This window comes from Rhinopithecus bieti, unplaced genomic scaffold (assembly GCF_001698545.2).
Source record: "Rhinopithecus bieti isolate Rb0 unplaced genomic scaffold, ASM169854v2 scaffold_21703, whole genome shotgun sequence".
Classification (NCBI taxonomy): domain Eukaryota; kingdom Metazoa; phylum Chordata; class Mammalia; order Primates; family Cercopithecidae; genus Rhinopithecus; species Rhinopithecus bieti.
The window spans coordinates 4697314-4718634 of NW_016812332.1; the positions used below are offsets into that span (position 1 = coordinate 4697314).

A 21321-nucleotide genomic window follows, 5' to 3' on the forward strand; every position below is an offset into this window, starting at 1 on the left:
TTCCCTGAAATCTAGGTGAAGGCTCCCTAACCTCAACTCTTGCATTCTGCATATTTGCAGGTTAACACCACATGGAAGCCACTAGGCTTATGGCTTGTGTACCCTCTGAAGCAGTAGCCCAAGCTCTACCTGGGCTCCTTTGACCTACGGCTGGAGCTGGAGTGGCTAGGACACAGTGAGCAGTGTCCCAAGTCTGTTTAGGATGGCAGGGCCCTGGACCTGACCCACAAAACCTATTTCCCTCTTAGGTCTCTGGGCCTGTGATGGGGGGAAGGCCTTGAAGTTCTCTAAAATGCCTCAGAGGCCTTTTTTCCATTGTCTTCGTTATCAGCATTTGACTCCTTTCTACTTATGCAAATTTCCCCAGCCTGGACATCACCAGGCTGCAAATTTTCCAAGCTTTTACGTTCTGCTTCCCTTTTAAATATGTTTGAGTTTTAGGTAATTTATTTGCTTATGCATATAAGTTGTTAGAAGTAGCCAAGATACATCTTGAATGCGTTGTTGCTTAGAAATTTCTTCCACTAGATACACTAAATCATCACTCTCAAGTTCATAGTTCCACAGATCCCTGGGGCAGGGGCAGAATACAACCAAGCTCTTTGCTAAGGCCTAACAAAAGTGACCTTTACTCCAGTTCCCAATAAGTTCTTCATTTCCATCTGAGACCTCCTCAGCCTGGACTTTCCTGTCCATATCACTATCAGCATTTTGGTCAGAACAATTTAATAAGTCTCTAGAAAGTTCCAAACTTTCCCTCATTTTCTTGACTTCTTCTGAGCTCTCCTCCACACTCTTCCAATCTCTGCCCATTACCCAGTTCCAAAGCCGCTTCCACATTTTCAAGTATCTTTATAGCAATGTCCCACTCCTCAGTACCAATTTTCTGTATTAGTCCATTCACACACTGCTATAAAGAAATACCTAAGACTGCTAAGACTGGGTCATTTATAAAGAAGAGAAGTTTAATGAGCTTATGGTTCTGCGGGATGTACGGCAGGCATGATGCTGGCATCTCCTCGGGTTCTGGGGAGACCTCAGGAAACAGATAATTATGGTAGAAGGCAAAGAAAAAGCCAGTACTTCCCACGGCTGGAGCAGGAGGAACAGTGGGGAGAGGTGCCCCACACTTTTAAACTATCAGATCTTTTGAGAACTCTATCACAAACAACACCAAGGGGATGGCGCTAAAGCATTCATGAAAGATCCACCTCCATGATCCAGGCACTTCCTACCAGGCCCCACCTCCAACACTGGGTACTACAATTGAACATGTGATTTGGGTGGGAACACAGATCCAAACCATATCAGGCTGGCATAACAAAATGCCAAAGACCTGTTGGCTGCTATCATTTGAATGTGTCCCCCAAATTTCATGTGTTAGAAACTTAATGCTCAAATTTATGTGTTGATTGGAGGTAGGGCCTTTGGGAGGTAATTAGGATTAGATAAGATCATCAAAGTGGGGTTCCTCATGATGGGATTGGTAGTTTTATAAAATGAGGAAGCAGGAACTGAGCTGAAACATGCTCTTGCCCTCTCTTCACATCATGCCCTCTGTGATGTTATGATGCAGCAAGGAAGCCTTTACTAGTTTCCCACACCAAAATCTTGGACTTCCTAGCCTCCAGAAGTGTAGAAAATAAGTATTTTCTTTATAAATTGTCTAGTCTCATGTATTCAGTTATAACAGAAAATAGACAAAAACAGTGGCTTATGCAGCAAAATTTTATTTTCTCACAATTCTGGAGGCTGGAAGTCCAAGATTAAGGTGCTGGTAGGATCGGTTTCTGTGAGTCTTTCTCTTTGAATTGCAGATGGCCATCTTCTCGTCGTCTTTGCACATGGTCCTCCTTCTGTGCACATCTTTCTGTGTGCCCTCAATTCCTCTTATGAGGACACCAGTCAGACTGGATTAGAGCCCACACCTAATGGCTTCATTTTAACTTCATTACCCCTTCAAAGGCCCTATCTCCAAATGTAATCACATTCTGAGGTACTGGGGTTAGGGTTTCAACATATCAATTTTGGTAGGGATACAATTCAGTCCATAACATCCATATTCACAATTGTGACATTAAAAAAAAAAATTCTGTATTTTTGTTTGATTTTTGTTTTTTTTGTAGAGGCAGGGTCTCACTCTGTTGCCCATGCTGGAGAGCAGTGGCATGATCACAGCTAACTGTAATCTTGAACTTCTATGGCAGCTAAGATTATTTGAGAGTTTGAGGTGGGAGGATTACTTGAGCATACGAGTTCAAGACTACAGGTACATGCCACCACACCAATTAACTTTTTATTTTCTTGTAGAGACAGGATATTGTTGTGTTGCCCAGGTTGGTCTGGAACTCCTAGCCTCGAACAGTCTTTTCACCTTGACTTCCTAAAGTGCTGGAATTACAGGTATGAGCCACCTTGCCCAGCTGAATTCTGTATTTTTGAGACTAGGCTAAGAAGGCTATTTTATAATGCCTATAGGTTTAGTTTGACTAATACAGTACACGGGTATGAGTGTGTATGTTAGACATATTCATTCGAAAGAAGCTAGCCTTCTCTCAATTGTTTCAAAGCTGTGGGCTGCTAAAGTGTTCCACGGATATGCAATTTAACTACTTAAGTACATGGTTTGTTAGATATCAGACAGGCATCATTTGAAGATGAACCAAGCAAATGCTATAGGCCAAATAATTTTGTGTTGCTTAATTATTTTTTAAACTATGTTAATTTAGGCAACTAAATTATTTTATCAATTGTATCACTACTCAAGTCTATGACTTTGCAAGTTTAAAAAATAGATTTGATTGTTAAAATGAAAAGTTTTCATTTAACACAATTTAACTAGGCTTCACAAATCAGTTTTAAACATCCTTTTATTCCATCTGCTTTTGAATCATGTGCTGATGGTTTTTAAAGTGCTATACTTTAGCATTAAAAAGATTTGATTGGCACTTACATTTCTAGCCAATTAACAAAGGACTAGAAAAAAGTATGGTTGGGAGGACTAGAAAAAAATACGGTTGGAAGAAAAATTAAATGCAGTAAAGCTAATACCACTTTACAATTTCACTTGACAGTGATATTTCATCAAGTTAATTAATTTCTGTCATAATAAAATACAGTAAAAATATATACATACATATTCTATCACTTACTTTCTAGATATAGCATACATCACTGTTTTGATTTCTGACACCAGAACTGAACTGATATTCTCTTGGGGTGTCAAATTTGATTTGAATATTCAAAAAAAAATTTTTTTTTTTGATATTCATCTGCCTCTGGGGTTCAAGCAATTATTCTGTCTCAAACTCCCAAGTAATTGGGAGTACAGGAGTGCACCACCACGCCTGGCTAATTTTTGTATTTTTAGTAGAGACAGGGTTTCACCATATTGGTCAGGTGGTCTCGAACTCCTGAACTCAGGTGATCCACCCACCTTGGCCTCCCAAAGTGCTGGGATTACAGGTATGAGCCACTGAGCCCGGCGACAATATTCAATTTTTAAAAATCTACACAATGTCTTGATAATTTAAAAAATAATTTTCTAGGTTTTATGTCATCTTAATGTGTTTCATAATTATGAATTCTTTGCAATTTCTTGCATCTTTAAATGACTGTATTTTAAGTCTTGAGACATAATCCTTGTTAGCACAGCCAATCCTTTCCACAATTTATTAGTCTTAATTTATATTTTTTTCCTGCAACTGAATTTCTAAATCTTTGTTTCAGTTTACGATTATATTTTCTGACCAAGTAGCAGTGACCTTATTTGCAATTTCCAAGTATGCTAGCAAAAACCAAGAAAAAAGTAAATATTCAACCATAGGGAGTCACAGACCATATTCTAAAACACTCTGCAGCCTTCCCAAATGATGTTTTGGAAGAATATTTAATGACTTTGGAAAAATGCTTTGGTATATTAAGTTTAAAAATCAGATTACAAAACAATATTTATAATACGAGTCCACACATAACCTGTATATAGAAAAAATAAAGGAGGTTAGTATTAACACTGAATTGGGAGATTACAGATAATTTTTACTTTTTAATTTAGACTTGAGTTTTCCACATTTTCTAAATTAACATGTATTAGCTTTACAATCAGAAAGAGAACAATACATGTTATTACCCAAATAAAAACATGAGCCGAGGCGACTGATTTTTTGGAAGCTAGGCCATTAAGTAATGCTGTCCATTTTGTGGAGGCATTTTAAGTTCTGGTCATTGACTTATTGGGTAAACAATTATTCAACTATTATCAAATATGAGTACCTATTCTATGCCAGATATAATACTTTGTTCTGGGGACACTTGAAGAGGGTTATGCAGAGATAATTACAAAATGGTTCTACCAGGAATAGGATACAAGTAAAATCAATATTATAGGATAGGTGCTAGAGTAATAGCCCTAAGAAAGTCCTATACCCAGATTAGGACAGGGGAGCTAACTATTTCAAGCAAGGCATACTGAGTCACACGAATCACAAGAATGGAACCTATCTGAACCTCATTAACTTAGTCTCACAAGGATATGTCTGTCTGATTTACAGCTGATTTGTGTGACCTGAGCTTTTGTATAGGGTGGATATCAAATAAACCTTCCATCTTAAAACAAAAGTTTGCAAGTTTTGAATCTTTAAACTGTAGTTGAACAGTTTTATTTTAAAAGTACATTAACAAACATTAGCTATATTCCGGTGCTAAAGGATATAAAGGTCAGTGAAACAAGAGTCTTGTCCTTAGGAAGCCCAGAGTGTAAATCAAATGTTTGTCTATATCTTATACAGTATGAATATCTGTGATAACTGCATCTAGAATTTTTGCTAAAAATCAAACATTGATAATTAAAAACCACATTGTTTTCCTCTCTTGCTTTGGCTGCGAGGAGGCATAGAACTAAATGTTATATCAGTAATTGTGCTCATTATTACAGATATTTGTGGTAGTTGTTTTGATACAAATTTTCTGTGCATAAAAATGGCTTTCTTGTTTCTGAGAAGAACACAGATGATAAATAAATCATAAACTGAAGCACCATTAAAGGCCGGCCGGTGGCTCAAGCCTGTAATCCCAACACTTTGGAGAGGCCGAGAACGGGCGGGATCACGAGGTCATGAGATCAGGACCATCCTGGCTAACCGGTGAAAACCCCGTCTTCTACTAAAAAAAAATACAAAAAACTGCCGGCTGGTGGCGGGACGATCCTGGTAGGCCAGCACTAGGGAAGGGCTGAGGCAGGAGGGAAATGGCGTAAACCCGGAGGCGGAGCTTGCAGTGAGCTGAGATCCGGTCACTGCACCTCCCAGCTGGGGTGACAGAGCGAGACTCCGTCTCAAAAAAAAAAAAAAAAAAAAAAAAAGAAAACCACATAAAATCTTTTGTTATTTAATTACATAGTATTTAGATTTCTATTTTAAAGCAAAGAAAATATGTTTGGTACAAGAAAAAAAGTTAAATGCATCTTCCTCACTGACAGTTTAAATTGTTTTGTTTCTTGACAGCAGGTAGAATTTACTTAAATAAGTGACTTTTATTTTTTATTTTTTAATTTTTTAGAAGGAGTTTCAGTCTTGTCGCCCAGGCTAGAGTACAGTGGTGGGATCTCAGCCCACTGCAATCTCTGCTTCCCTGGTTTAAGTGATTCTTCTGCCTCAGCCTCCCAAGTAGCTGGGATTATAGGCACTCGCTACCACGCCTGGCTAAATATTGTATTTTTAGCAGAGACAGATTTTCACCACTTTGGCCAGGCTAGTCCTGAACTGGCCTCCCAAAGTGCTGGGATTACAGGTGTGAGCCATTGTACCCGGCCAAATAAGTGATTTTTTAAAAGTCCAATTTGGAAGGTCAAATCTAGATGAACATGTATTGAAAGAAAAAATAAAGAGAGAAGACCAAGATGTTCTGAGCATTGACAGAACTGCTGTTGCACAGACAGACCAACAAGCATTCAAATCCAATTATCGACACTTGTCAACTTTGGCCTTCAATCGGAGCAGCAAAGTGCAAAGGTTAGGGACCCTAGAATGTTCTTCTTCATCTAAAAGAGTAAGAAAAGTACATAGTCTTTTTCTTGAATACACTGTGAAACAAATCTAAAATGTTATGCTTTTTTCAGTTTATGAGGACTTCAGTTTTCCTGGATACTCTAGATGACTGAATGATTAAATAAAACAAAACATATTTATAAAAATACATACTATATTAATATAGAAAGACTTTATATAGTTAAAATAGATATAAAATATTTAACTCATGAAGTAAATACTCTATTTATAGATGTATGGAGCAGAGCTTTTTAGTTCAAATACATATGAGATCAAATAAGTAAATAATTATATTTTAAAAAAGTAATGTAAGACAAAGGTCAGTGTGCTTACAACATAAATAATTTTTGGGATTGTATGTTTTAGGATAAGAATTAGTAAAGAGAATGCAGATGACGATTAAATAAAATATAATTTCAATTCTATGTAAATGATCTTATTTTAATTATGTAGACTTTTATCCCAGTGGAATATGCATATTATAGTAATAAGTGAATTTTAGAAATAATGCCATTTAAAATTTTCCTAAGCCAAGAAAAGCGAATTATTTTTTCTTAAGCTATTAAAACTATTTTCCCTGGTTATGTCACCAAGAAATAAATCTTCCAGATTCTTTCCCTTAAAATTTGTATTTTCCAAATCAAGCAACAGAAACCACACACAAGAAATTTCAGCTCAAAATATTTTTTCCAGGAAGAAACCCAAAAGCAACTTTGAATTAATTGTACCTCCTTTATTCTGTTTTATTAATTTTCAAAATTTAGTCATTATTTTTAGTAAAACATACTGAATAAAAAATGTAAAGTCTCATAAAATGACATGTATTAAAGAGAATAAAGTAGCTTACAGAATAATATCAACAAATGGGATATACTGATATTCATACTAGAAGATATCTTGCTATGACACTCACCCAGTGAGAATGGAGGAAAGTTTGTATTTCTGGAACCAATGGGCCTTGAAAATATGATTAGAAAAACTGCATCTTTATAAAAAATAAATGTACTGCTGTTAATGGTTTCTGAATTTGAATGTTGGATTGACTTAGTAAAAGCCAATGTGCACAATTAGAGCTGGCAACTCTAAGCAATAGCCTTCTGAGTATACCGAAGTTGAAGGAAAAAGTGTTAAAGTGGTGATTTCATTCTGTTTTCTACAGGGAACCTGAGCAAATTTTATGATACCTTGGAACCAGCAGACTTTAGTTCTTATGAGAATAGCAGAGTTTTTACTGTCTAGGATGGAATGATATTTAGGAAATCAAGTCTTACCAAAAAACATAATATAACATAAAAATGCAAATGTAGGTAGGTATTTTGGATATGCATAAAAGCATATGGTTAAAATCATCAACGTTTTGGACAAAAGAATTTAAAGTTTACTCATGCCTTTAAAAGTTAGAGAAATATAGTTTGAAGGAACCATTAACAGCAGCACTTCTTTTTTAAATTTTTTAAGTAAAGATGTAATTCTTTCAATCCTCTTCTCAAGGCCCATTGGTTCCAGGGATACTAACTTTTCCTTCATTCTCCCTTCTTGTAAAGACTTAAACACTGGTAGCTGGATTTATTCTTTCAGCCTGTTGATGAACATAAGCAGATAAAAATGTCCTCCAATAGTGAAGACAACCAAAATAGTTCAATTTTGGTTGAAATTCAGAAAAAACAAATGTCTGTAATGTTCTCCTCCAATTGGAAGTTAGAATAGCAAGTAATATAACAACATTTATTTTAGTTAACTCATACCTGCTTTTAGGAACTACTTTTAATTCGTAATTGTTCATGAACCATTTGTTTAAATAAACTGATTTAGAATTTTGCTGATCATTGATGCTAAACTCACTGGTCTACATTTTGAAATCTTTCTGAAAATCAAGATATTTGCTTCTCTCCAAGAATACTTTAAGATATTTGCAATACACCCATCAGTACAGTCTTGTGATTATTTTAATGCTCACCTCCTATTTAGACAATGTGTGACCATCTTTTCACTTATTTTGAGCTTCAATTTCCTTTTAACCACCTTTTTACATCCTTTTATCTTGCTAGAGAAACCACGCAAAATGGAGTTAGGCTTGCTTTCTCTGTTGTTTTAACATTATAATAAGTAATGTGGTTGGCAGAAGTGATATTTGGACTAATATAGTTGATAATAGCTAGCATTTTGGGGGTGATTAATGTGTGGCAGGCACTGTGTTATATGCTTTTATATACACTAAATCATTTAATGTTCACAACTCTTGAGTAGTGTAATTTTTTACTTTACAAATGAGGTGACTGTGGCTCCAGCCACAGTTAGTGGAGATGGTTAGGTAAGAAACCAGCCATCTCTCCTCTGAGCCACAACACTAATAAGTGGCAGATTTAACATCAAAATTAGATCAGCCTTTTCCCCAGAGCTCATTCACATCCCACCACACTAAAGAATTTCAGGTTTGTTAGCAATAGGAACTTTTATTTTCAAACATTTGTGGGACCCTGGTATATTAACAAATGAAAGGAGAGCTGCTTGGTTGAAAGTGAGGCAGGGTGTCTAACTGTACCCATTAGGGCCTAGAGAGAACCCTAAGTCTTAATAAGAAGCAGGTCATAAGCCCTTGTTCTATAACATAACATAAAATTTCCCAAGAGCACTGTTAATATATAACATAGAACTATTAAAGCTAATTGATTGTTTTTAGCTTATAATAATTTCTATTTACTCTTGTTCATATTCCCATCTCTATTTTTGTTCATTTTCTTGGCCTGTTTGTACTCATCCAAAACTTGAGGTGCAGTCACACTGGTTTCTGCATTTATTCCTCACCTGGATCATTTGTGATTTTATAGTTGAAAGCTTTTCTTCAAGGGCCTCCTGTCCCTAGGCCTCCTGTCCTAGGGTCTCTGACTCTAGGATCATACACAGAAATTTGGCTTCTTTCTCTTTCTTTTCTTTCTTTATCTATTTTTATTTATTTTTTGGGGGGTGGGGATGGAGTCTTGCTCTGTTACCCAGGCTGGAGTGCAGTGGCATGGTCTTGGCTCACTGCAACCTCCACCTCCCGGGTTCAAGTGATTCTCCTGCCTCAGTCTCCCAAGTAGCTGGGATTACAGGTGCCTGACACAACGCCCTGCTAATTTTTTGTATTTTTGTTAGAGTCAGGGTTTCACCATGTTGGCCAGACTGGTCTCGAACTCCTGACCTCGTGATCCATCTGCCTTGGCCTCTCAAAGTGCTAGGATTATAGGCATGAGCCACTGCGTCCGGCTGAAATTTGGTTTCTTAAAGAACGAATTAGTTTTTCTTCTTGGTGAAAAATTAAGTTAACAAGTTTACCTTCTATCCTTTTATTGTCCATGAAACCATCAGCGAGATAAGGCAGCATTTTGTCACAAAATCAGGTTTTAGCAGAAGAGTTTTGGCAGGTGTCTGTGGTTGATGTCTCCATTTGGAGACATCTTATTTTTCTTTTGTGCCATTATCCTTATTTAACCTGGTCTGATGAACAATTATAGATGAACATTCTAAAGCGAGTAAACAACAATAAATTTTTAAATCATATAGTCATCCATCTATCCATCTTTATCTTCATGCACATAACATGCAGTGCTCATTAATATATAAAGGAAGCATATACTGGAACCATACTTTCTCCTTCAAATCTCTGATTTCCACATTGGTATATAATTTCTGTAATCCTCAATTTCTTAAGCTGGCAAATGTTTGGACTAGGGGATATGATCCTTTCAGTCACAGATTTAAACTTTTTTTTTTTTTAACTCACTTTTCTTTCTCTGCTGTCCATTTAATTTGGACAAAGCATATAGTGAGTGAGGCTGAGTGCCACTCAAATCACGTTATTCTCAGCCCTCTTTCTGATTATTGTGAATTATTGTATATTTCCAAAGTGACTTGAACATACAACTACCTTTTGAAGACAACCTAACAAGATCAACATTCATCTTTGAAAATTGTTGGAAGTACCTCCACATACCTCTGCATACCCTTGCAGGTCCACATCATTTTATGTGAAGTCGTCATTAAGGCGTGAAACTTTCTCCTTTTTTTCCTTTTCTTTCCTTTTTTTTTTTTTTTAATTTGAGACGGAGTCTTAACACCGTTGCCTGGGCTGGAGTGCAATGGCACGATCTCGACTCACTGCAACCTCTGCCTCCCGGGTTCAAGCGATTCTGCTGCCTCAGCCTCTCGAGTAGCTGGGATTAGAGGTGCCCGCCATCACACCCAGCTAATTTTTTGTATTTTTAGTAGAGACGGGGTTTCACTATGTTGGCTAGGCTGGTCTCGAACTCCTGACCTCATTCATGATCTGCCTGCCTCAGCCTCCCAAAGTGCTGGGATTACAGGTGTGAGCCACTGCACCCGGTCTAGGGCGTGAAACTTTCTTACCCTTGCAGGTCCGCATCACTTTTATGTGGAGTCTTGATTAGGGCGTGAAACTTTCTTTCCAAAGTTGTGCTCCCAGTCACTGCTAGTAGTCCATTATTCCTGTCTTTTTAGCCAGGATTAAAAAATGAAAGCCCATTTCATGAATATAATTCATATAAGCTACTATTCACTTTCTATATCCTCTTTTCTTTTCCAAAATTAAAACATCCAGATGAGATTAAAACCAGATTTTCCCAAATCCTTCAAGTTTTCTATGTACAATTTCAAAGTTGCCAGAGATATACACCAGGTTTGTTATAGATATTATCTGTTTATTCATTCCCTTGTCATTCAGCAAAAGTGAGTAGCAAGTGGAAAACTGTTAGATTTCAGGTGCCTACAATAGAAATTGCAATAACCAACTCCATGGGAATTTTCTGCTTGTGATGGGTAGGTCTGGTGGATATACGATTTTTTTCTTCTTGCTTTTCTTTATTCACTCTTTTGCATTCAGTAATACTTCACCTTCTTAAAGTAAAGTTAATTCTCTAGGTCATCTTTAGAATTCCTTCTTCTGTTTCCTTCTCAATTATTTCCAACACCCTACATGAATCTTTCATACTATTGATAAATCAGTCTAAAAAGGAGTTATTCATACAGTTTTTTTAAGTTCCTCTAAGTCTCATAACTGATAAGTGCTTTAAGCTCTTTCTCTCTAGAGCTCTCATCTAATCTCACATTGAAATGCCTTCTGCACACTGAGAAGATTTCTCAATGTATTTCTGGCCCTCTTCTCTTTTCTGGATGCTGGACCCATCCAGCTCTAGTTGTTATTTCTAAGTTGAATATTTAGCAGCATATCAAACTCAACATGGTCAAAGTAGAAATCTTATTTCTCCCTGAACTTGCTCACTCTCTATCTTCTGTCTCAATTATTGGCACCACCATCAGTCAAATTGCTCAGAAACTTGGGAGTCTTTTGTGGCACCCTTGTTCTCTCACTCCTTGTAAATGTCTCTGATTCATTCAGCAAGAACTTCTGCCAACATAGAGCCTGCAGTTTTCCATCCTTAGCATCTCTTCTACAACCATAGGAGTCTAACCCATGTTTCTAGACTGAAAAACAGCAAGTCTCCTACCTAGTGTCTCCACTTTTACTCTTTTCTGTTATAATCCACACAAAATCCAGACAGCAATCTTTTAAAACATGCTAATTAATCTTATTATTCCCTGCTTTAAAACCTTCCAAAGGGTTGGCAGTGCACTGAGAATTAAAATAAAAACACTTTGGTTTTCAAGACTCCTGGTAACCTGGCTTCTATTAGCTCTCCCACCTCATCTCATTGCCCCTCTTTTCCTATGCCTTGAAAATGTTAAATATATTTCTGTGTTAGAGTCTTTGCACTCTGTTACCTATGCCTACAATGTTATTCCCCCAGTTCTTCTGAAGTTTACCCTTTCTATCATCCAGATTTTGGCTCAAATGTAAACTTCTCAGTGAAGTCTTCTCTCATTCCCAGTCCAAAGCAGTGCCCATTTCTTCACCCCTCCTCCCACAAATCACTGTCTTCACCATTCGGTTTAAGACATTTATTGCAATTATGAAGATTAGAAATCATATCATTTGTGGTTTTACTCCATCCCCTCTCCCATTTTCACTGTGATCTTTTTAGGGCAAGGACCACCTGTCTTCACAGCTGTACAACTGGTGCCAGTACAGTGCCTGGAACAGAGAAGTCCTTAACATGTAGCTGTGACACCTATAAAACATGAATGTCTTCAGCTCTCTAGAATCTCAAGTGAAACTAGCTTTTTGTAAGTCTCTTGTAAACTGACCAGCAAGCTTTTTTTTTTTTTGATAATAGAAAACTGTGGAATATTGACTTTATTCTGATTTGAAAGAAAATTAAGTATAGTTTTGGACATTTAAAAGAAAAAACCTACAGAATGCAGAAAGGCATTTCATCAAGAAAAATTCCACTGTTCTCCTAGATTAGCTGAATCTAGAACATTAGGAAAATTACCTACCTGCATCATGGATGAAGAGGACCACCTCATAAGTAACTACGCAGGGAAAATGTAAACACAGGTAGACCTTATCAAACCATCAAATTCAGAGAATAAATTCAAGTCTCTTCAATGTAGTTGTGCAGCTTTGCAGTGTTGAGGCTCCATTACTGACCCTGGGAACATGGTTCTAAAGGAAGCTACCTTGTAATATCTTAGGCCACAAGCAGAAGACAATAAATAAATACATAAATAAATATATCAGAACAAAATAAACTATACAAAATACAAAATGTTTGCTTAGGTATGTTTGTGTGTACTTAAGCAGGGGAAGGGGAAAGTCTAGGGAAGTGGAGAAGAGAGAGGCAGGGCTGACTCCATAATCTGCGTGGCCCATTGCAAAATACAAATGTAAGGCTCCTTGATTAAAAATTATGAAGAAGAACAAAACAGCAACAGCAGACTATTGTTCCAGAGCATTAAACCAAACACGGGTCTTATGAGCTGTGGCCTCTACAACTGCACAGTCGCACACCCACGAAGCCCACCCAGGTGGGAGGAGAGAATTAGAATTCATCTCCAATGAATGTAAAACAATCCCTATCCTGCCAAAACAACAAAAATAAACGATCCAAATTAGGGCAGGTTGTGCACAATCCTGATGGCTGTGCTTGTGATGATGGTGGCGGGGCTGAGGTGGACTTGGGAGCACTGCTCCTATATAACAGACTTTAGATAGAGGAGAAGGAAAACAGTTTCTGAAGCTCCAAAGGAGAAACTGCAGGCGCAAAGAATAAGGTAAAGGAAAGGAAACCGCGTCAGACCCTCCTCCTGCCCTTAGGCAGTCAATGCCTTTTCTTTCCAAAGCGACCCTCTCCTTAGATCACTGTGTACATCCGGTGCCTTAGGAGCTGGGGTGGAGTAGGTAGGGTTGGTTGTAATGGCGTGTCAGAGCGACAAAAAGGGTAGGGACAAGTTTAAATCCTTTTCTGTGGATTGGCTTCCTACCCTCTTTGGCAACAAACCCCAGGGCTCCCAGAGGGGCCTGGATGTAAGTGGGTTCCGGATGACCCATCCTCCCTTGACCCTCCGAAGGTAAGACCCAAGGGGAACCGCTGTGATCAGCATTCTTGAATTCCTCAAAAGTCACCTCACTTGTAGAAGTGCGTAGTCCTCCAGCATTTGGAAGAGGTGGCAGGGACCGTGGGGCCCGGGAAGTTCGCTACCCCAGGAAGCGGGTCTGAGGAGGTGCGCCCCATCCACTCCGTCCGCAGTCGGGGCAGCGGGACCCGCGAGGACTGGAGTCCCTGCAGGGAGGGAAGGGCCGCTCCTGCCGAGGCGGCTCCGAGCCCCGCCACTCGGTCCTATCCCGGCTCGCGGAGACTCAGGCCTCGGGAACTGCGGGCGGAGGGGGCGGCGACCGGGCACCCTGCGGCCACTGCTCCTGCGACTCCCGCGCCCGCCGGGTGGTGGCTCCGCAGTGCCCGCCCCCAGCTCCCCTTCCCCGCCCCTCACGGCCCCCGCCCGGCGCTCTGGCCGCGCCGACCCGCCGCCCGTCCTCCGAGCGCGGCCAGCGGCAGCTTCTTTGGCGGCGGCGGCGGCGGCCTCCCGTGCCGGCGGCGCCCCCCCCGTGCGGCGGCCCGCGCCGGCGCCTGCGCTCCGGCCGCAGAGTCCTCCCGCTCGCCATTTTCCCTCCTCCCATCCTCCTCCCGTCAGTCCCTTGTCCCTCTGATTCCTCATCCCCTCGCCCTCCGCCCCGCGCGGGACGTTCCGAAGGTTTAGTTGTCCGTCTCGGCTCTCGGAGAAAGAAGGCTGCCTGCTCAGCCGACTGCAAACTTTTCGGCTGCCGCGCCGCGGCCCCAGCCTTCGCTGCCCGGCCCCGCGCCCCGCTGGCGATGAGCGCCCCTCCGGTCTGCGGCCGCCCAGCCCGCTGGCTGCCGGCGGCGGCCGCTGCGGCAGCTGCCGCCGCACTGGTCCCAGGGTCCGGGCCCGGGCCCGCGCCTTTTTTGGCTCCCGTCGCGGCCCCTGTCGGGGGCATCTCGTTCCATCTGCAGATCGGCCTGAGCCGTGAGCCGGTGCTGCTGTTGCAGGACTCGTCTGGGGACTACAGCCTGGCGCACGTCCGCGAGATGGCTTGCTCCATCGTCGACCAGAAGGTAAGTCGCCGCGCCGCTGCCAGTCCGGCGCCTCCCCGCGGCGCAGGGGGCGCTGCCCAGCTGGCCCTCTCTGCGCCAACTTTCCGGCTCCCAGGGCTCGGCCGGCAGCCAGCCTCGTCGGCGCTCTAGAAGCGACTGGCCCCGCCGCGACTGGACGCCCGCAACCCGAGGCACTGCGCTGGCTGTTGCTCATCCTCCTCTCGCCCCATCTTCCTCTATTCACCGATTTGTCTCCAGTCCGCCCACTCCTCACCCACTTCCATCCTTCTCATGACATTTCCAGGTATCTTGCCCTTTCCTCGCCGCGCCCCTCCTTGTCCTTGGGACTTCCCAGTTTTCTTCCCCTCTGTCCCCTACGGACCCTGGACCAGCGCATTCCTGGTGCCGGAATCCTACTTCCTGCACCAGAGTATCCCTGGAATGACCTGGAGACAAGGAATTTCTCACCTGTCAGCTAAACTGACCAGGACTGCAGCTACCCAAGGCCCTGTCATCTTTTAGTTCCACCTCTGTGTGAACATGGAAACACATCTTCCAACGACAAAACCTGAAAGTTGCAACCTTCCTATTTTTCATTCCCGGGATGCTGATAGTAGGATGTTGAAGTGGTGGGGGTGATGTCCAGGAACATCCCAAGGCTGGCTGTGCCCTTAAGTTTGAGGCTCTGGGGCTCTGGACAGCAGCCACTCAAGGCAGGTTGGAAGAAGGGCCGTTATCCGGGGCCAGGCCACCCCCGGAGGAGACTCAGTCTAGCCACCACTGTTTACAGTTGCAATTTGGATTTTCAGGTTGCCTCTGGAGCTATCCAGAGGGATGTTGCATGGAAGGGGGTGATACAGATGTGAGGGAGAGGGGGCCATGGCGCCAGTCTTCTTAGTGTAAACAGCCAGCGTTTCAGGGGGTGGAGACAGAGGTCTCTAAAGGTGCTGAATTTTTCAGCCCTAGAGGACTGGCTAGCACTCCTTTTGCTTTCTAATTATCACTTGAATACTCATGAATTGCTTTCTTTAAACTATGTGTAACAGAGTTTGTTAAACCTTGAGGGTTTTGAGTTGCCGCACTGAGCACAGGGATGTTGAAAGCCCCAGGTGGAAAAAAATAACTGATCTAGAAAGTTGTGAAAGTTCTAGACTAAGGTAACAATGAGTGCCAGGAATTTATTTATGGAACTTTACTTTTATATTACGGGTAATGTCAACTGTTTGCAACTTCCAAGAAAATGACACATTTTGTCTAATGCTGATGCAAGTCATATCATGCTGCTTTTCCACATCAGTATTGTGGAATGTCTACTGTGGGTAAGCAGGAGCACTCTCCTAGGCACTGTGAAAGCCTTGTATACAACCCTCTCCATTTGGATGCAGACCAGTTAATTAAACAGCAGTGCTTCATAACCACATATACAATGTAAAATAAAATTTCCCAAAAAGCAAAGGTAATTCTGTACAATTTTAACTTTTCTAAATTCTAAAGCAAGTGATGTAGTGTCAGAGAATATTCAAATTGGGTCAAAGTAATATTGATAGACTTTGTTTTGACTAGCTTGAATTCTCCCTCCCCCCCACCCCCCACTTCCTCATGGAGTTCAGGATGGAGAGACTGATCCATGGCTCAAGAGTTTTGGTAATGGGATTTTAAAATGGAGGGTGAATTCCAGGTGTCTCGGAAGCTACCAAAAGGCGTGTTACATGGAGAGTGAGATGAGAGCAGAGGGAGAGGGACAGCAAGCGCTTATGGAATGCAGCAGGCCTGAAGGTGGTGGCTGGGGTATTTAAGGGAAGTACAGTTATGAAAAGGCCTTGAATTAAACTCAAATTGCTAGAAGCTTCAGTAATCTTTTCATAGTGACATCATACCAAGGACATCTGAAACATAGATTTGCTGTGTGGAGGTTTTAGAATGCCAAAAATGTTATGGCAGAAAGAGCACCGGAGTTCAGTCATGAGCTAGTTGGAACATGAGCCAAGACTCTTGGGGGAAAGACCGGGAGAAATACTGGAAAGGGAAAACCATCAGCCCTGATTGGTGACTGATTTATAAGGGGAATCCTTTCCTTTTGTATTTGTTCTGGTAGTTTCTTCTGTCTCTCAAAGAAGTTTGAAAAGTTTGACTGTTTGGGATAGTTAAGGTAAAGAGCTAACTGTGATTTTTTTTTTTTTAGGTTATAAAAAAGTTGGGGTTAGATTTATATATGTGAACTTGAGGGTTATTTATATACAGAATACTGTAAATAAATATATACTGGATAGTGTCTCTGGACAGAGGACTTTTTCAATTTCTCTATCATCTGTCATCTCTTTCAGAATATATTACTATCCCAGCAGAAACAAAATTAAGAGAGCTGAAGGTCCATCACAGGATACAGGGATCTCTGTGTGTTGTGACAGTAGGAATGGCAGAGTGTCAGTGTGGAGTTAAGGAAGTGGGAGGGAGTTCTTTTGTCTTTTATTTCAGTTTTTTTTTGAAGTCCTTTATGAGGACGTCAGCTATGAGGAAGGATGACAGGAGTTTGGGGAGTGGATGTTTCAGGAGAGAGCAGAGGATTTGAAATCATTTACAATTTACTATGTGGGCTGGAGTCATATGGAACTTACAGCAGAAGGTTCTCCTGATCTTTCTGAGTCTTCCACATCTGTTGTCTTAAATGTGTTAAGAAGTTTTTCATTCACTTTGTTCAGGAGCTCCCTAAATACTAACATAGATCATATGAGCATTGGAAATACTAGCTGACAGTTTCAGTAACGTCATAGGACATTTCCTTTGAGATGAGCAACTAAAGTGTACAAGGCTGCGTAAGTTTCCCTGAGAAACTCATCTCTAAATTATTATTGTTATTATTTAGAATTTAGAGTATAGTTGTTCTCTATGTAGCAGACAAAATTGTACTTGAAACATTGTGATGGCATTTCAACAAAAAATACTTACTTAAAGATAATATACCCTAAGTATATACTGACTTATATAAGTAAAGAATTATTTCTTTCATCTTCTAGTTTAGGTGAAAATCTAGTCTTGCTTTTGTATGTAACAATATATGGATATGTAATATGTTATTCTTTCTTTTTGGAAAGTACTGATCCAGGGTTTCATTTACATTATGTTTATTTATTTAGTTTGCAAGTGTCTGACATTGAAACCTGGTTGTATAAAAAGATATGTATTCTGTTAGTTTACATGATTATTGTTTTCAGGCGGGTAAGAAATAATAACAATAATTGACTTCACTTTGAAACACTGTTACTTTCTACTGTCAAAGAAACCTTGAATATATAGACTGAGGAGGAATTGTTTTAAAGCAAGGAAAAAAATTCCACAGGAAGAGCTAGTTTGGTTTCATAGTACATCATCTACCTACCACACACACAAACACACACACATACTTTTTTTTTTCAAATGACCAGTGTTACTTTAGGGATGCTTGATGCAATTAATATGACTGTTCATTTTGGCTGTTACCTTATTAGAAAGACTACTGATATTTTACTCTTAAATGTACTTTAATAGAGTAATAGCATTTGTAAGACTCCTGGCATATAGTTTCACTTTTCAGAATCATCTTTTGGCCAAAGAAATTTAACAGTGAGATTTTAAGTAGATAGCTCACTAAAGAAGTAAGGTTAGTGTCTTGGTTTGAAAGTAGCATTACTTTGCTTGTAATTATTTCACTTTAATTATATTATACACTGTTTTCTTAATAGTTGTGGTATTATTTTTCTCTTTATTACTAATTTTAGATACTCCACACATTCCACATAGATTGAGAAAGCCGGAAGTAATTAGGTGCTTGACCAATCCAACTTCCCTGGACCAACAAACTCCTTTTAAGCTAATGATGGTCTTTGGGGCTTAGGTGTATATATTTTTATTCTAATTGTATAATTGACTATATTATATGTCTACTGATTTCTGATTTAATGATGAACTATAGACTTTGTCATTTTACTGTGATTCTTTTGTTTTTTTTTTAAGACAGGATCTCACTCTCTTGCCCAGGCTGGAGTGCAGTAGCACAATTACAAATCAGTGCAGTCTCGCCTTCTGGGCTTAAGTGATCGTCTCACCTCAGCCCCTTGAGTAGCTGGGTCTACAGGTGTGGGTGACCACGCCTGGCTAATTTTTAAATTTTTAGTAGAAATGGTATTTTGCCATATTGCCCAGGCTGGTCTGGAACTCCTGGGCTCGAGAGGTCCTCCTACCTTGGCCTCCCAAAGTGCTGGGATTTAAGGAATCCCATTGGGTGTGAGCCACTGGGCCTGGCCTATTAAGTGATTCTTAAGTAGTATAATTATAGGACTCTAATTTTATTTTTATTATTTTATTTTTTGAGATAAGGCACAGACTACAAGTACAGTGCACAATCATAGCTCACTGCAGCCTCAAATGCCTGGCTAATGTGATCCTCCTGCCACAGCGTCTCAAGCATATGGGACTACAAGTGTGTACCACCACATCTGGCTAATCTTTAACATTTTTTTATAGAGACAATATCTCACTCTGTTGCCCAGGCTGTTCTTGATTTCCTGGCCTCAAGCGATCCTCCCACTTCAGCCTCCCAAAGTGCTGGGATTACAGGCATGAGTCTCTGTGCCCTGCCTGTATTTTTAAAATTTAAATTTCTTTTCAGGTTTAAGAATGTCACAGGATTATATTTTGGAACTGTATATTATATATGTATTTATGTATTGCAAATGTGGAATATATATGTAGTAGATTATCTATGTCTAACTATATTTTAAAGAGCTTCGTTATCCTTGTATAACCTCCAGATGCTGAAGTATCTTTTTATATTTGGTATTATAGACTGCAAAAAATGAGTCCTCAACACATATCTCACAATCCCAAATAGAAACTCTGCTTTATATTTTTCTATCAATTCACATACTTAGAAACATTTTTTAAATAGGTATATACTGTTTGACAGTTTTCACAAGAATATCCTGTAAGACTGTGAAGTTAAAACCATTAAGCCTTGTAGTCGTTGGGCTGGGAAGAATTGGATGATTGGCTCATTTGATAAACGCATGAATTCATTTGGGCCTTTGGATTCAGAATTGAGATCAATCTGAAAGAGTAAAAGTACACTGTGTATGGTGGTGGTGGGGGTTACTGGAATATTATTAGTAAGGTTTAAAAACTTGCCCCACAAGACCATACTTCATGACTGTGCTGTTCATTTTGACCAGGCTCCTATCATAGCTTTTAAGGGAGATTTATAATTTTATTTTCTAATGATTATTACCTTTTTTTGTGAGATGATTGTATATAAGTCTTCACTAATTTATTTATGAATAATTGTTAATGACCTTACTAGAGAATACAGAACATTTGTAAGTCGATGAAGGTATATTTGTGACATATCTAAGATTACTTTGAGGTTTAAAGACAATATGTGTAACATATTATACATACTGCTTGGTAAATATGTACATGATAAATGCTGTTATTGACTAAAGCTTAAAGCTCTATAGACTAGCATACTGTCTTATTAACAAAAGAAATTTTTATTTATTATCTTATTCTTATCTCAATGTATAATTAAAATTATAATATTAAACAAGGAATATGGCTGTAAGGCCCAGGTGACATCTTTTTCCTGCCCTCTGTATCAGGGCAAATCTTAAGTAGTTATGTTTTGAAACAGTTTCTCAAATCTCAACCTGTCAGCATTCCTTAAGGACTAATCCAATTATTACTAAATGAAAGACACATTTGCTGATAAAAGCAAAGCATATTTTCATTGCTTTTTATTATTTTTGACAGAAAGATGATTTAGCTCCTTTTCAATTACAAGTGCAATGTCAATGGTGTTTCACTTGATTTTTAAAAAAGGAAATAAAATAGATGATGGTGCGACATTTGGGAACACAGTTCAAAATTCTGGTTCTCAAGACCAAAACTGAAAGCTTATTTGCAGATCATTGCTTAATACATGAGAAGGAAGGTGCTTGGAAATGACTTGGGGGAACTGCAATTCTGTGTCATGCTAACATCTAGAGGTTGTTTGCTAAATTGTTCCATCTGATGATAGCTAATATAACATAATTGGTTATGCATATGCAGAAATGTCATATTGAGATGAGAAGGCAAATTTACTGGGAAACAGTTGAGTTATCAGTTTGGCTAAGCCAATCACAAGTCTTTTTTAGATATTCCCGCCAACTACCACTTATCTCTCATGGAACTCCATGCCCCATTATAAAACCTTTAGAAAACCACAATCAGTAATTATTTATAAATATTTTAAAAAAGAGTGTAATGGATAATTACATGAAACTTTGTGTGTGTGTGTGTGTGTGTGTGTGTGTGTGTGTGTGTATTAGACTGGAATCATTGAATAAGCTCTGAAACTATGCCAAAAAACCAGTATAATGATCAAGATTGCAAGGCTGGACTCAGAGTGTTAGAAGTTGGTAGAATGCAGTCTTATAGATGTTGATGGTACCATGAAGTTTCTTTCCTTGCTTTGTTTTTATATTTGTTTGCTTTGATTTATATATCACAGTAATTAATCTTTGACCTCTGATCTTGCACTATCACCTTGTTTAATGTGAAAGATCTAAACCCAAATGTGGAAATAGAAGTAAAAATATAGGGTTTTTTTAAATAATAAAAGATGCTACTCATCTTTTAGTTTCCCCAGGATTACTTTAGAGTGATTTTGAAAATGTGATTTCAATTTCTTAAATCTTTCCTTATTGTTGGAATATGTTGGAACAAAACAAGACAATCCCTCGCCCTCGCCCTAGCCC

At 39.6% G+C, this 21321-nt stretch overlaps 1 protein-coding gene and 1 long non-coding RNA gene across 4 annotated transcripts in view; one reads left to right on the forward strand and one right to left on the reverse strand.

Moving 5' to 3' along the window:
* The window catches only part of LOC108544650 (uncharacterized), a 134131-nt gene that overhangs the window by 98755 nt on the left and 14055 nt on the right, over positions 1-21321 (reverse strand). The window lies entirely within an intron of this gene.
* Positions 14094-21321, forward strand: part of PRKD1 (protein kinase D1) — a 366194-nt gene continuing 358966 nt past the window's right edge. For 2 of the 3 annotated variants that reach the window (XM_017895869.1, XM_017895870.1), the window contains exon 1: positions 14094-14572. In XM_017895869.1, coding sequence (XP_017751358.1) covers positions 14312-14572 — 261 coding nt within the window. In that variant the 5' untranslated portion in view covers positions 14094-14311. The remainder of the gene's footprint in view (positions 14573-21321) is intronic. The other variant, XM_017895871.1, reaches the window with a different exon arrangement.